General features: G+C 41.2%; 1 protein-coding gene across 1 annotated transcript; it reads left to right on the forward strand.

The window, feature by feature from the left end:
• Positions 1-172: 172 nt before the first annotated feature.
• On the forward strand, positions 173-16,308 carry washc4 (WASH complex subunit 4). Its single transcript, XM_050072645.1, has 33 exons — positions 173-313; positions 1,080-1,219; positions 1,323-1,376; positions 1,467-1,532; positions 2,018-2,063; positions 2,170-2,237; positions 2,330-2,412; positions 2,635-2,677; positions 2,772-2,875; positions 3,870-3,990; positions 4,211-4,334; positions 4,425-4,552; positions 4,664-4,824; positions 4,912-5,038; positions 5,825-5,950; positions 6,048-6,155; positions 6,261-6,407; positions 6,508-6,587; positions 7,003-7,108; positions 7,476-7,592; positions 7,805-7,973; positions 8,847-9,001; positions 9,109-9,183; positions 9,270-9,374; positions 9,483-9,617; positions 10,049-10,157; positions 10,261-10,327; positions 11,784-11,870; positions 12,251-12,398; positions 12,553-12,649; positions 12,768-12,964; positions 14,921-15,017; positions 15,200-16,308. The coding sequence occupies exons 1-33, from the start codon at positions 253-255 to the stop codon at positions 15,262-15,264; spliced, it is 3,516 nt and encodes a 1,171-aa protein (XP_049928602.1). The 5' UTR covers positions 173-252; the 3' UTR covers positions 15,265-16,308.
• Positions 16,309-16,729: the final 421 nt, after the last annotated feature.

Raw genomic sequence — 16,729 nt, forward strand, 5'->3', positions numbered from 1 at the left:
CACCTAGATTGGCCGTTTTTATTTAAAAATATAAATAATAAAGAAAGAACAAAACCCAAACAATATCTATCTATCTATCTATCTATCTATCTATCTATCTATCTATCTATCTACTCATTGCCAGTGACATCTCCTCTAGACTCCATTTCCCATGAACACTAGCGCCAATTCACAAAATCATGAGACCGATCATGGGACCGTGTAGCTCCTGTGTCTAACAGCAGTGTTTGGGTTACAGTTGATGCCACCATTATGGCGGTAGAAACCATCGCACCTGACTGGGAGTTTGACCGTTTTGACGACGGTTCACAGAGTAAGTAAAGCGCCTGGTTCTGACCTGCAGTGTAACGTAGCAACAGGCTAATGCTAACTGACGTTATCCTCTAGAGCTAGCTTACCCTGCTATCAGGATGCTATGCCACTAGGCGCCGTCTATTTACTGGCCCGCAACTAATATTACAGTTGCTTGCAAACAAATGCTCGTCAAATGGACACATTTTAAATTTATTTTGCTATATTTATTACAACTGTACGTCCATAACACGCAGTCCAGTTGTATTGTAATGGTATAATTAAGTGACACCATAGTTGCTAACGTTAATCACCAACATCAGTCACATACGTTAGCAGACAGTTACAGCTGAGCAGTTTGACAGCTAAACGACACGTTAGTACAGTAGTTTGAACAGTAGCTCTCACATAATATATTATTTATAATGTCAAAAGCAGCATAAATAGCCAAGTGTAGCGCCAACTTCCTTCTGTTAAAGTTAGCAAAATGAGCAATAGTCTTGTTTTCTAGTGAGTATGTCAGGCTTAATGCAGTTGTGGATGACATGGGTTTAAGTGTGTATTATGTGCCTATTTGTTGCTCTAACATTCATATGCAGGCCGTAAAAAGACCGGAAGTTTAATTGCTAGAAAAGGTACCTGTCTTTACTTTAAATATTTTAGCAAAGATAATGGGCCTGGTAGTGTTAACTGCTAACTAGCTGCAACAACATTAATGTTTACATTAGAGTGAGTCTTTAAACGCAGCATCAGCCCAAGTGTCCCTAATTAAACCCTCCACCCTACAGAAATACACACAGAGGTTCAACTGAAGAACTACAGCAAGTTTCTGGAGGAGTACACCTCCCAACTGAGGGGTATCGAGGAGGCTCTGGATGACTCCATTGGAGATGTTTGGGACTTCACTCTGGACCCCATCGCCCTGAAGGTAAAACACCAGTGGCTGTACATGAAGCGTGAAAAGACTGATGTTGTTTTTACACAGTTTACACTTGTGCAACTTCCTCCTCAGTACTTCCACTCTCTTTCAGCTTCTCCCATACGAGCAGTCATCACTACTGGAGTTAATTAAAACAGACAACAAGGTAAATAAAGACAGGGTCTGTCATTTTTTTGGGTCTTGTATGCACAAAGGTTTTCCTTTTTTGATGACTGTTATTGTGTGTTGTGTGCAGGTGCTGAACAAAGTCATCACAGTTTATGCTGCTCTCTGCAGTGAAGTGAAGAAGCTCAAGTATGAGGTAAGCATGGTCAAGACATTGTACTAATTGTTGAGGTTAGTTTGGCTTGCGTTTTTCATCACATCTGCCTACTCTTACCTAAAGATGCCCTGTGGAGTTTGAAGGATTAATATAATGTGCATCCTTGAATTCTAACTCGTGTGATGAATGCATTCCCTTCCTTGTAAAACATTTGCAAAGCCAGTTTCTAAAACATATTTTAAATCCAGCTTTGTTTACCAGCTTGTGGTCTTCCTCCCTGCCCTTGTTGGCTCGTTGCTGCATATTTTGTGTAACTGCCACCTGTTGATCAGTGGAATAGTGTGACACCATTGGCAGGATTGTGTATCGCATCACTTGTGCATGAGATAAACAAAACAATGACCCACTCATAGAAAAACAAGTCTGCAGTGTTACTAGAGGTCTAAAACTCCAGCAGGAACATTTAAGCAACATCACTCTAAATAGATGTTATTCCTGTGTGCTAAATTTATGTTCCTTTGCAGGCTGAAACCAAGTTCTACAATGGCTTACTGTACTATGGAGAGGGAGGTAATCTGTCAGCTGTCACTACATACTTCAATTTTTGGTTTGCCCTCAGTGGTACACAGTGCTTTTTGATTAAGAAATAACATATTTATGTGCATTTGTGTTACAGTCTCTGACACCAGCGTTGTTGAAGGAGACTCTCAGATTCAGATGGGCAGATTTATCTCGTTCCTCCAGGTAGCCAATAAAGATTTTTTTTCTATCATAACGTACTGCAGTTTATTGAAATCCAGAAAACACTGATCGTTTCTCTCTTTGTCTGTTGGTAGGAACTGTCCTGTTTTGTGTCAAGATGTTATGAAGTGGTGGTCAACATTGTTCATCAGCTGGCTGCCCTCTACAACAGCAACAAGTAAGATCTTACTACAGAAGCAAGTAATGTTACACAGTGAATGTAGTGTTCTTGTCGGATTGGCTCGAATACCCATGTTGTCAAAAGAGCCTTTGTGCACTTCACATGAAGACAAAACAACAGCTTACAGACTGCATTGCTGGTTCAAGTACTTAATGCATGTTTGGCTCTGTGTCAGCGTAAAACAAAATGTACAAAAGCATTTCTCCTTTCATATCTCAGAGGTGCAACAAAAATCATTGAGTCATCAGGTGTCCATTTCCAGGTGGGTTTTAAGATTATATTCCTTTTATGTCTTCAGTCTCTGTTCTCTATCTCTAAACATTTCTTACCATGTCTTTTTTGTGTTCCCTCTGCAGATAGTGTACGAACACCTCGGGGAGTTGTTAGTGGTTCTGCTCACACTCGATGAGATAATGGAAAATCACGGCACACTAAAAGATCACTGGAAGATGTATAAAAGGTAAACACACACACACACACGCATGCATGCACATACACACATCTGTTGCAACCAGTGAGATAAATGAAAAGCTATATTTCATGAATTCAACTTTTTTTGCACAGAAGACAATATTCACCTGTTAAAACTGAAGGACAGCTCATTGTTCTCTCAATGGTTCATAAAAGTTGATTGAAATCAGTCACACAGCCAAGAAAAACTGTCATTCACATCTGTCATTTATTTCTTAAAAATATATTCTTGGAATAGCAAACAAAGCAAGACCTCAATAATGCTATAATATGAATCTCAGTTATTACTATTCAGCCCAATTAAATCACATGATGTCCTTCAAAATTGCTGTTTTCAGCTTAAGTTGAGCATAGTGTTAGTTCAGGCAGGACACGATGTCAAGCTCAGCTCACATCCCAGCTATGTCGGTTGATCTCAACAGCAGTTTATAATTTATTTCAACATACTTGCTTTAAAGGAGCTCTATATGATATTCAGAGCATATCTATGATTAAGAGGTTGTCTGCATATGGTTCTCAACATAGAGGTGGCTAAGCCGGCTGCTAGCAGCTAATGGAGCTAGTCGCATGAACAGTGCTCACAACTGCAACAGTGTTGACAGAGCTAATGGTGTTAACATGGAGAGGGGACCGAAGGGTGAGTGCTATGCTTACGTGAAAGAACATCGAGATATCAGAGGTAATCACTGTATGAGCATGGTGTGGAGCGGAAGCGATTAGCTAGCCAGTTGGATACACTCAGAAGGACTACCATGCACCCGCAGCTCGACCATCCACCACAACAACAAAACAGAACTTGGATTACAGCACAGGCAAAAGGAAGGGTGACTTCATTCTCTGCTCAGGACGCTGTTACTCCCCTATATTTTTACATAGAATATAGTTGTCTGCTGCTATATTAATGCTCTCATATCGTATACAGCTCCTTTAATATACAATATTTGTAGGCTATAGTCTTTTATAATTTAATTCTCTTGTTGTAGGTTGTTAAAATCTGTGCACCATAACCCGGGAAAGTTTTCCATTCCTGAAGAGAAGCTGAAACCGTTCGAAAAGCTCCTGCTCAAGCTTGAGGGACAGCTGCTGGATGGCATGATACTGCAGGTGACTTCACTTCTTTCAGGCTGTTGTTATGTATTAGAATTGATTTTTTGAGCTGTTTTGCTGAGAAGTCAGTGGTTTTAGTTTTTTGCTAATATGCAAATGGTTATAAATTTCTCAACTGTAAGAACAGGTCATTTTAAGACTGAATACTTGAGTGAATATATTCTGTTCGTGTCCTCTGAGCAGCATTAACCTCATGATGTTTATGACTGCGTAACAGGCCTGTGTGGAGCAGAGATTCGATGATCCTGGGGAAGGAGTAGCTGTCGCCAAAAACAGCGCCTTTGCTGAGGAGTTTGCCTTCAACATTCGCACCATATTCACTAATGTTGAATCCAAAATTGGTCAGTTTCTCTTCTTTGAATAGACTGGTTTCACTTTACTTTGCTGCAGCCTCAAAGTGATTTATGTCTGTGTGTCTGTATTGTTTTCAGGTGAACCTTCAGAGATAGACCAGAGAGATAAATATGCTGGCGTCTGTTGCCTCTTTGTGCTTCACTTTCACATTTTCAGGAGTGTTGACAAAAAGTTCTACAAAGCGCTGCTCGACATCTGTAAAAAGGTAGCTCAGCATTCCTGGCCTGCCTTTTTTCTCTAACTGTGACAGTCCTCCCTCGTCTAAATGTGGAAACATTTCCCTCATGTGTGTTTTTGTGTCTGCGTCTCTCTGTAGGTTCCAGCAGTTACTCTCACTGCAAACATCATCTGGTTTCCTGACACGTTCCTCCTGGCTAAGGTCCCAGCGGCAGCTAAACTGATGGATAAGAAGAGTCTACAGGCCATCAGAGCGCAGAGAGACACCTACCTGCAGCAAAGAGCACAGACGCTAACAAAGTCAGCGGGGACAAAAACATTTATTTTGTTTAACTTTGATTTTTAGGTTTGCAGAATCTCATAGTTTCTGTTGTCTCTTTTCCTCAGGGATGTTCAGTCGTACTATGTGTTTGTAACTTCCTGGATGATGAAGATGGAGTCCATCCTGTCCAAGGAGCAGAAAAGTGACAAGTTGGCAGAAGACCTTAACAGCAGGTGTAATGTGTTTATACAGGTAAGGACTGACAGGATTATCCTCTAACAAGACTCAGCAGGACTACAGAGCAGGACATGGCATTCACAGTTTTCCAATTCTTATTTAAAGGGATGTTCAGTTTTGTTTATATAGGGTTGTATTAGGTACTTTTCCACAGTTAGTTTATCACCTACAGTAGATGGCAGTAGGCTTGCTCCCGGTTTGGAGAAGCAGACAGGAGTACCGCCACAGTTGCTAAGCAGTGTACCACTTTGGACTTTTGAACTTACTTTAGGCACCTAAATCTATTCTCTCGTCAAGACTGCTGGACTCCTTCCAGAACCATAAGATATTCAGCGTACTGTCATAGAGGAGTGAAGAAAAAAAAGAAAATATTCACATTTAAGAGGCTGGAATCAGAATTTTGACTCTTTTTTTGTGTTGTTGTTGTTGTTGTTGTTGTTGTTTTTCTTAAAAAAATTCTCAAACTGGTTAATCAATTATCGAATTAGTTGGCGATTAATTTAATAGTTGACAATAATTAATTGATTAATCGCTGCAGCTCATGCCCCCCTCCACAGCAGTACATTGCTTAGCTTCTGTGGTGGTACACGTGCCTGCTTCTCCAAACGGGGAGTGTGCTGACAAACCCCCACTACAGCTAACAGGGATAAATACCTCATGCAACCCCACTTCTAAAAATCAAACTGTCCCTTCAAATTCAGGTGTAAATGCACCTAAGATGCTCTGATTATCACTTAAAAACAGCCAGATATAACGTCTTTACTAACAGTTCCCTCCCTCTGTGTTTGCTGTTCCTCACAGGGCATCCTGTATGCATACAGCATCAGCACTATTATCAAAACCACCATGAACATGTACATGTCGATGCAGCGGCCCATGACCAAGACCTCCGTCAAAGCTCTGTGTCGACTGGTTGAGCTACTCAAGGTGTGTGTGCCTTTGAGTTTTTCTTTGCTTTTCACCAATGTCTGTTTGTGTGAAACTAATAAGGTCAAGTCACGGGATGTTGTTTCTGTCCCCTCAGGCTGTGGAGCACACATTCCACAGGCGGTCCATGGTTGTAGCAGACTCTGTTTCTCACATCACTCAGCAGCTGCAGTCGCAGGCCCTCAACGCCATCGGCAATGCCAAGGTAAATACAAACAGATAATAAAGCACATTATTGGTATTTACAGGAGGAGTTTGTGGAGGAGCAAAGGAGACATATCTAACTTCAATTTGTTTTAATTCCCTGAAGAAAAGGGTGATCTCCGACAAGAAGTACAGCGAGCAGCGGCTGGACGTGCTGTCCTCTCTGGTGCTGGCAGAAAATGCTCTGAGTGGACCGAGCACAAAGGAGCGTCGCCTAGTGGTGTCTCTGGCACTGTGTGTGGGCACTCAGCTGGTACGTTGGGAGAAGTCTGTGTTCGGATACAAACGCGTCTGTTTCCTTGTTATTTGATCCGATTCGTAGCTTGACATTGAAATCTCTTGCTGTCTCGTAGAAAACTTTTAAAGACGAGGAGCTGCTTCCACTGCAGCTGGTGTTGAAAAAGCTGGATCTGATAAGTGAGCTGAGCGAGAGGTGGGATTTTGTTTTCTTTTGATCACACTGAACAAAAATTTCTAGTCAGTGCATGAAACAATCTGCTTTCGCTCCATCTGCTAAGAGCTGGCAAAGTGATTAACCCTCCAGGCAGTGAAGAAAACTTCCAGAAGTTAAGATGCTGCTGCTGCTGCTTGGTGTGCAGCCAGTGTGACAGACAGCTTTCAACATTTCATTAAACAGACAGACAGTTTTTGTGCTGTGATGTCTCATTTGCTAATAGCCTGCACAGAAGTATTGAGAACAGACTAAAACCAAACACTTTTTATCACCAAATCGTTTGGCGGAGTCTAGTGTTGGACCTTGTCCGAACTGTGTATAAATTGTCGATGTTTCCTTTGACCTACTTTAAGAGTCTTTAGGCATACTGAGGGACTGTTCCTTCATTCCTCAGGGTCAAGCTGCAGTGTGACTGTAGCTTCCTTTACTGGCAGCGAGCTGTGTTTCCCATCTACCTAGATGATGTATATGACAATGCCGTGGACGCAGCACGAATACACGTAAGCAGACTGGCCTTTGATGCACTGATCACACACACACACACACACACACACACACACACACACACACACACACACACACACACACACTTATTCTTTGAGGTGCTTTATGAGCAAGAACCGTGACACTCTGCTTGGATCACAAAGGACTTTATTATCAGTATAAGGGGAAACATTGCTGAATGAATTTTTGAAGTTGGTATTCACTGCTTTGTTGATCCTTTGATTTACTGAAGTATATTGTATTGCATAGCATAGCGTAGTATAGTTTGGTTTTAAATTTTGCCTGTGTTTTTCTCCTGCTTGTGTTTGATTGGCTGCTCTGGTGTTCTCCTTCCTTGCTGATGTCCTTGATTGGCCGGAGCAGTACATGTTCAGTGCGCTGCGGGACAGTGTGCCCTCCATGTTGCACGCCAAACACATGGAGTCATGTAACCAACTACTGGAGAGCTACGACAAGGAGATCATGGACGTGTTCAATGAGGTGAGAACAGATGACATTTAGTAGCCAGATGAAATGAGGATGTTGCAGGATAAAGTGAGATTATGGTGTGCAAGTGTCAGGACTCTTGATTTAAGTTCATTTTGTACATAACGAACAGATTTCCAGTGTTGCAGTCACATCCTTTACCTCCATGTTTCTGGTGTACATGTGTGAACCTTGATCTCATTTGTTCTGGCCTCTACCTCTTGTAGCACCTGCTGGACAAGCTGTGTAAGGAGATCGAGAAGGACCTGCGTCTCTCTGTTCACACCCACCTGAAGCTGGACGACAGGAACCCTTTCAAAGTCGGCATGAAGGACCTGGCGCACTTCTTCTCCCTCAAACCCATCCGCTTCTTCAACCGCTTCATCCACATCAAAGGTGCACATTCTAGATGGTGACACGGGTGTGAATTTTCACTCCTGTCTCATGACACTCCCACAAAATAAACTCCTGTCCTGTACCAATCCCAAAAGAATGAGTACCATCCCATCACACCCTTGTGTTTTGTTCCACGAAGCAGGAATTCTAGTTTATCATTTGTACTGATTCACATGCAGACTAAAATTTGTAAAGATTTTGTAGTGAAATCTGGAAATCCCCAAATTCTCCCACCAGTAGGTTCGAGCCTGGTTTCACTTTATTTTTTAAAAACATATGAAACCTGGGGACTTTCTCTATACAGTCCCCTGTGCTTTCATGCAATGTGAACTCTTAGAGTGTGTGTCATGCCATACAAACATTAGAGTGTGTGTGTTATTATTAGACAGTACATGGTGTGGTATATGTGTGCTCTTCAATGTGAATACATAACCTTGTGTTCTGAATACATAGACTTGGATAACAGTGCTTCATCACACATAGATGCATAACAAACAGTTTTATAGGAACTTATACATGAACATGGTTATATAACCTTCACCCTTAATCAACTTATGCAGTATAAGACCTTTACTTAATTAAAGATTAAATCTTACACTACAGGTGTGTACCCTCTGATTGCTGTCACTATTTCAGTTGCAATTTAAAACATTTGTTTAAATATTTCATTCAGTGAAAATACAGTTAAATCTGTGTTTAACTGAGTGATTTCTTACCAGTACACTGTGTATAATAGAAGTAAGTGAACCCTGGTCATGTCAGTATGAGTAAGTGTACTGTGTGTGCTGCGCAACACTGACACCTGCTGGAAAACTGTAAGATGGTGTTAAGGGTGTAACATAATTACTTGTCTCTTTTATTCATGTCCTGCAGCCTATGTGACCCACTACCTGGATAAAACTTTCTACAACCTAACCACTGTCGCTCTGCATGACTGGGCCACCTACAGTGAGATGAGAAACCTCGCCACACAACGCTATGGGCTCACAATGACGGAGGCACACCTGCCCAGCCAGACCCTAGAGCAGGTCTGTGGTTACTCCGTACACATCATTAATAGAGGTGCATTTTTAGTTAAAGAAGTATAGGTGATAAATAGTTAATTATAACTGGATTGCCTGTTTGTTCTCAACAGGGTTTGGATGTTCTGGAGATCATGAGGAACATTCACGTCTTTGTCTCACGCTACCTTTACAACCTCAACAACCAGGTAAGACATGTTGCCTCTATGTGAACCTTCTCTCTCCTGAACCAAGCAGATGTCTCTGCATTATATACTGTTTCTCTTTCCAACAGATCTTCATAGAGAAGGCCAGTAACAACAAGCACTTGAACACCATCAACATCCGTCACATCGCCAACTCCATCCGGACCCACGGCACAGGCATTATGAACACCACAGTGAGTTTACACAGAAAGCAGTGATGTGTGTTTTAGTCCGTCTCTGTTTGTTCTGGTGTATCCGTGGGTTTTTGCTTCACTTGCTGCACATCTCTCGTCTTTCATCAGGTGAATTTCACCTACCAGTTCCTGCGGAAGAAGTTTTACATCTTCAGTCAGTTTATGTACGACGAGCACATCAAGTCCAGACTCATCAAGGACATCCGCTTCTTCAGAGAAACAAAGGACCAGTCTGATCAGAAGGTAGGAAAAGTCTCGGTGCCTGTCCAAATTTATTCATTATACCACACCAGTTAACACAAACAAAGCACAATGGACAGATGGTGAATATTGCAGGAGTGAAATGCTCTGCTTTATTTCAATCAGATGGTTGTAACACCAGTTGAGCTCCAACTGGTGGGAGCTGGAAACTGAAATCCAGTGGTTAAGATTAAATGAACCTGCCAAATGAACATGTGAAGTTTTCTTATTAACAGACACAGACTTTGGGTAAATCCAGCCTCGGGAGCGGAGGGCTTTTCTGGATTTGCTGTTCTTGGAACCAGTTAGCTGTCTAATCCTCCTTAAGTTTCTGTTTTAAAAATATCATATCACCAGGCACAATAACTTAGCTCCCTGCCTCCAGCTCTTGCTCAGCTGTACTTGTTCTTTTTTTTTTGTTGTTGTTGTTGTAGTATCCATTTGAGCGAGCGGAGAAATTTAACCGTGGCATCAGGAAGCTGGGCATCACTCCGGAAGGACACAGCTACCTGGACCAGTTCAGACAGCTCATCAGCCAGATTGGTGAGAACAACACACGAATGTTGATTTGTTCATGGCATTAAATCTTAGCAATCCAATTGCTGGCAAAAGTAAACCAAAACCAGTTTACCCTGTTTTCTTTCAGGTAACGCCATGGGCTATGTGCGCATGATCCGTTCTGGAGGCCTCCACTGTTGCAGCAGTGCCATCAGGTAAAAGAGAGTCGTTTGAGTGCTGGTTGTGTGTATTTGTGCTTCCATGCAATGTTCATATGGACGACATGTGCTGAGTCACTCTGAGAAAGTCTCTGAAATACCAGATGAACAGGATACATCAGTGTTACTTATGTTAATGTATAAGATGAGATTAATATGTGGGGGTGGTGGAGGGGATGACACTTTGGAGATCAATTAAATCTGCTAAATCTTAGTTTACTATAAATTTAATTCTCCCATGTTTTTTTAGTTAACTTTTCAGTTTATTTGTTTCACACACATAAATACAAATAACATGAAATAATAAACTACCAGTGTATGTGAGGGTGTGTTAGAAACATGTAATGGCTTATATAAAATACTACATCCAAAGAACATACAAGAAGTAAATTGCAAACATACAAAATCAGTGTTGAAGGAAAGTTTAAGAAAGAGAAAAATGATGAGAGAGGGGTATAATTGCCATATTTACAGTACAGTTGTGAGCTTGATCATTTTTTTCCAGATCAAGGGCGTTTCTTAGTCTCTCTCTGTACATGTTTGAAAGCATAGCGCTCTCTGCTGCTGATCGACACCAAACGTCTTTTATGAATTAACAGGATGTCATCGCATTAGTATCAATAAATTAATAATAAACACTAAATTAAGCAGAGTTTAAATGTCAATCATCTAAGTTTGATCAGAAAACATATATAAACATATATGTTTATATATATATATATATATATGTGTATATATACTGTGTGGGTGGCAGTAAAGAATGAAATAAAATCAGTACATGTCAGTGTTCCTGCTGTCAAAGGGCTGTGCCTGTCTTCTCCCTCTTGAGAGGAGGAAGAGGAGGAGGAGGTGCAGAAAACATGGCCCTGCAGGCAGAATTGACATCTCCACATAATTCTTGTTTTCATTACAAGCTATGATCAGTTCGCTGCTTATATAAATGCACATATATATTTCTTGTTTCCTCAGCTGCTAACAGAGTCAAAACACATGACGTCTTTATTTTGATTAAATGTATTTTTAACAGTTCTTGGTGACAGTTCTGTTGGTTCATTTTAAAACATCACTATTTTCTAAATGGTTAGTTACACATAACATATCAGTACATCTAAATTTAATTGCAACGTTAGCTCTTAGTTCTATTTCAATGAGCTCACAGTGTCGGGTGTCTTTGATTAGTTATAAATTTAATAAACCTGCTTAGATTGTCAGAGGGCACTTAAACTTTGTTGTTCCTCCTCTTTGAGTTTTTTCAGGCTGGTCATAAACCAGGTTCTGGCCCTTTAATGTCCTCTAATGACCTACAGGTCATGTGAGCAGTTTCTGGGAGAAATGTTTCAGTTAAAGATTAAGGATTTTAAATTCCTCATCTTTATGACGCCACACTAATGTGCACTGAAGTGTGTTTTTGTCATATCTCACTGGTGTGTTTTTGTGTCTGTGTCCCCTCGAGGTTCGTCCCTGACCTGGAGGATATAGTCAACTTTGAGGAGCTGGTGAAGGAGGAGGGACTTTCAGAGGAGACCCAGAGAGCTGCCAGGTAGGGCATTTGAAAACCCTGCAGTATTTCTCCAAATTATTATATATTAGTATATATATGTAAAAATTTGTCTAGCGTGGCCTTATTTCTGTTATTAGAGTCAAAAATTATTTTGGTGTATTTTGGACTGGGGTTGTTTTAAGTCTGGCGTCAGCTCCAGTTGGTGTTAAACTGTATGATTCCGTTTTAGTTTAATATTTCTGTCACGCACAGACAAACAGCTGTGCTTTAGTTGTTTCTGTGATGAAATATTGTCAAGATACTTTCAGTGTATTTCCATTTTTACACCTGCAGAGGGCACCACAGTGAGAGATATGTAAAAAGAAACATCACCTGTTGTTTGCACAGTTCTTGTTAAATGTTGTGCGTGTCACTTCCAGCATCCTGGATTCAGTGTTGGGAGATCTGACCAGCAACTCTGCTGAAGGGACGGAATACTTCAAGATGCTGGTGGCTGTGTTTGCGCCTGAGTTTCGCAGTGCCAAGAATATGCACCTGAGGAACTTCTACATGATTGTACCCCCACTGGTCAGTGTGAAGACTTGTTATTTGTGTCACGCTCTTTTTCTCTTTCTGTGTGTTTGTGTTTACCTCGTCTCTCTGCAGTGTTTTAATTTTTCTTGACTGTTCAGCATCTATGCAGCAGTTTCAGTAATTTACACACAACAAATCTCTCCTGTAGACGGTGAATTTTGTGGAGCACTCCATCAGCTGCAAAGAGAAACTCAACAAGAAAAACAAATCTGGAGCTGCTTTCACAGATGATGGCTTTGCTATGGGTGAGTGGGTTTAAGCCATAAGTATTTACCAAACATCAGCTCAGTGCTCTACACTTCTGCTTTTTGACTGTCGACTTACTCTCCTCTTCTCTCTTGCTGCTATGTCTCACTCTCACAGGTGTGGCGTACATCCTGAAGCTGCTGGACCAATATCTGGAGTTTGACTCTCTGCACTGGTTCCAGGCCGTCAGAGACAAGTACAAGAGGGAGATGAATGCTGTGGTGAAGGAGCAGAGTGTCCAGTCGGCCAGCCAGGATGAGAAGTTACTGCAAACTATGAACCTCACTCAGAAGAGGCTGGACATCTACCTTCAGGTACAGTCCCTGTTGGATTGTGGAAGACACACCCACATGTACGCACACAACAAACACCCCCCCTTCAACCTGTCTTACTGAGGGATGTTAAAAGAATATTTCACCCACAAAATGACCATTTGTATATCAGTTAGATTTGCTGTTACCTTTAAAAAACCTTTTGTCTTCCATGTATGCCTCCACCTCCTCCTTGCTAAAAAAAACCCCTTAGTACTGGAGTCTGGCTTTGAAGAGAGCATAGACAAGTTATAGTTTCAGTTCAGTTTTAAATAGGAAGATTTTAGCAAAAATTCATGTTTTTGGGAAGTACTGAGCATACGACTGGATAAATGAGACTTGTATTACACCGCATGAGTTGTGTGAGAGTCTGTAAACGGATGTTTTGATATAATTTTGCTGTTAAACGTGGTCCCCAATGAATCAGTATGTTCTGTGTTTTCCAAGGAGGCATGCGAGAAAACCAAAGTTTTCTTCAGGATTTCAATGTAGCACAGCATGATTAATTGATTTATAAATTGTCATTTTTTTAGGTGAAATATGCCTTTAACAGGAAGTATAATGTTGCCGTGGATTCAACGAATTGGCAGCATAAAATGGCTGCCGAATTAGCTACTGGTTCCTGTTTGCAATGTGTCCATGGATGTACAGACTACTGTTATTTTTAATGACTTGGATACTGAAGAAAACGTGATGATTCTCAGTCAGGTTCTGATTCAAGGAATGTCTTGAAGCAGATTTATGGACTTTATTCAGGATGGACGTGGGTGATAGCCTTGGGATGTGGAGGTCAAACTGAATCCAAAAAATGTGTATCATGTCTGTGTTCAGATTAGGGTTGGGTACCGAAACTCGGTACTTTTTGTACTTGGTACCGATTCACGTCGGTACTACCGAGTACTGATTCACTTAAAATGAATAGGTGCCAAATTTCGGTACCTGAGGTGGAGTGCATGACTCGCACCTCAGACTCAGCAACAATGGCGACAAAAAAAAATGTGCAGACAAAAGTTAACATGCAGCACTGTTCTTAAATGTTCTCAATAAAATGTTGAAACTGAGAAGTTTAGACTATGGGCCCGAACAACACATAGTGCGTCCAAATTCACACCCGTTCTTCTCTGTGGATTTTCTCCGTGACCATATCGTCATAGCGAGAAGCCACGCATATCACATGAAACGGCAGAACTGTAGCTTTCCGACAAGGCCAAGCATGAAACGGCAGAACTGTAGCTTTCCGACAAGGCCAAGCACTTGCCAGTAATCCAACGTTTTCACAGCGAAAAAAACTGATAAAGTTACAATAAAATGACGTATAACAGAGCTTTCATATAGCTCTGCACACACATTACTCTCGGATGGATTACTCGCGAACACAGGCTCGCACAGAAATGCCACGCATATCACATGAAAGCGCAGGACCACACACATCATTGTGCTGTCATCCCATCACGCTATAAATCCAGATCAATTGTCTACAAAATAAAAACCTGACGAATTTCTTTACAATCCATTATACAGATCGTTATCAGTCACTTCATATAGTGAGGAATATCGTATCTTACCCTCATAGGGTTAAAAAGTACTGAAATAAGGTACCGCTTGGTACCAGTACCGAATTCCAGATACCGGTACTGGTACCATATCGGTTCAATTATGAACGGTACCCAACCCTAGTTCAGATGTGACTCAAGAAAGGAACTTAATCTTTGATGCAAATTGCTGCTCGTGGGTTTTAAAGTACTTAAATTGCACAGACGCTGCTGCTGACTGTGTTGACAAGAGGGCCCAATCAGCAGCCCATACTACAATAACTGGCTTCTTATTGTTTTTGGAACACCTCCGTGCACCTGTCTCTTTCACCTCGCACAGAATCTTCACGTCTCTCCCTCCGCGCCTGAAAACCCCAGATGTGTAAGAATCGTTCACTCTGACCTCTTTGTCTTCCTCTCACTTCAGGAGTTTGAGCTGCTCCACTTCTCATTAAGCAGCGCCCGGATCTTCTTCAGAGCGGACAAGACTGCAGCCGAGGAGACTCAGGAGAAGAAAGATAAAGGTTAGATGATGTTGTGATGATTAATTGAGACCTTTTAATTATGCAAAGCCTCTGACACTCCCGCCCTGTTATACAGGGTTTTTGTAGATGGTTTTACATAGATGGCTGGTATACTGATTAATGATGGGTGAGTCAGTTTGTCTTCATCTCAGAAATAACTCGGTTGCTTTTTCTTCCACCAGAGGAAGCTTCCAAAGCGGGAAGTACTGCAGATGGCTCAACCCCGACTGAACCTGCCTCAAAGTGACCCTCACTGTGAGATCAGCAGATCAGGGTTCACAACATGGGCAGAGGAGGGTGTGTGAAGAGAGGATCTCAAGCAGCAGACTGCACTGAAACATGTGCTTCGTTCAGGGAGAAACAACTCGTAAACTGGATGTAACGACAGACACCTAAAGGATATTGTGTCTCTTTACGTCTCACGACAAAGCAATCATCATCATCATCATCAGAGAGAGAGAATGTCTGCTCATAGTGCTCCTGCAGGACGTGTCTTTTTGGTTTCCATCCTTCAGAAACAACGACGTAACATCCCCACAGCTTTGAAGTGTTTGCAACATCTAATAACTTCAGTTTGAATTTGTAGCATTTACGCGAGCGACTGCAATTTTGAAAAGGTCAGCTGGTGTCACAGCTGTACTGTAACAGTGATCGCTTTCTTTGCCATGCTGCCTTTTGATACTCACACATCCAGTCTAGATGGACTAGATTATTTTTCTACAGTAGAAGCCTCACCTGTGTGTGTGTGTGTCCTCTGCTGATCAGAGACAAATTCAATCAGTGACTGATTTGCATCTGTTTTTATTTTCTATACTTTGCTACATCTTTGTGTCCACTGTACTAATTTTGATCGATTGTCCGTTGCCTTTAACGGCAGCTCTGTTCTTAATGCCACTGCAGATTAAGGCACAGTAATGAGAATGTTTTCAGTGTATTATCTCATGTTATGTGCCATATTTGTCTACTGCTAGTTCTTGTTTTGTCCATTTTATACATTGTATGAATTATGGTGTGTATGTGCCTTTCAGATCTGTGGATACCTGTTTGTATAACCTAATTAATTTAGGAATAATACATCTAACATAGAAAGATTCTCAATCTGTGGGTGTAGCATAGTGCAAACGTTTCAGGAGATGTTTCATTACATTTTGATTTCCCAGTTTTCTATTTATCAACATGTGGTACATGTGAGGCCATAACTGGTCAGAACTACATTCCATGAATTGACTTGCTTGATGAGAAAGTTCTGTTCAGTCTTTGAAGACTAATAAAACCTGCACTTTCAACAGAATGTTTGTAATGAAATCCTTCAGACTTCAAACAAGCACAGTGTCCGTATTGTACATGTCTGCCTGCAAATTTGTACATTATAATCAAAACTGAGTCCAGGAAATGAATTTAAATTAGCGAGGGATCCCTGACGTTACAAAAGAGCAATAAACAACACACACACAGTGGTTCAGGAAAGCCTTTTCTGCTTTAATACAAAGAAAAGAAGCTTTTAACTTCAGAAAATACAAGATTGGTCTGGATTTTTTTCTCTCCTCAATTTGTCATTTTTCCGTTTCCTATGAAATGCTGTTCACGGCTGTTCAAACAGCTTGAAATGAAATACATCCCTTCTTTTGCTTTGGGCTCCAAACTCTGGGGGGGATGATCTCCGTGTTTATTTTTTCTTGTTTTGTTGTTCTTTTTTTTTGGCTGAGAATCAG

Source organism: Epinephelus moara, chromosome 20, assembly GCF_006386435.1.
Source record: "Epinephelus moara isolate mb chromosome 20, YSFRI_EMoa_1.0, whole genome shotgun sequence".
Taxonomy (NCBI): domain Eukaryota; kingdom Metazoa; phylum Chordata; class Actinopteri; order Perciformes; family Serranidae; genus Epinephelus; species Epinephelus moara.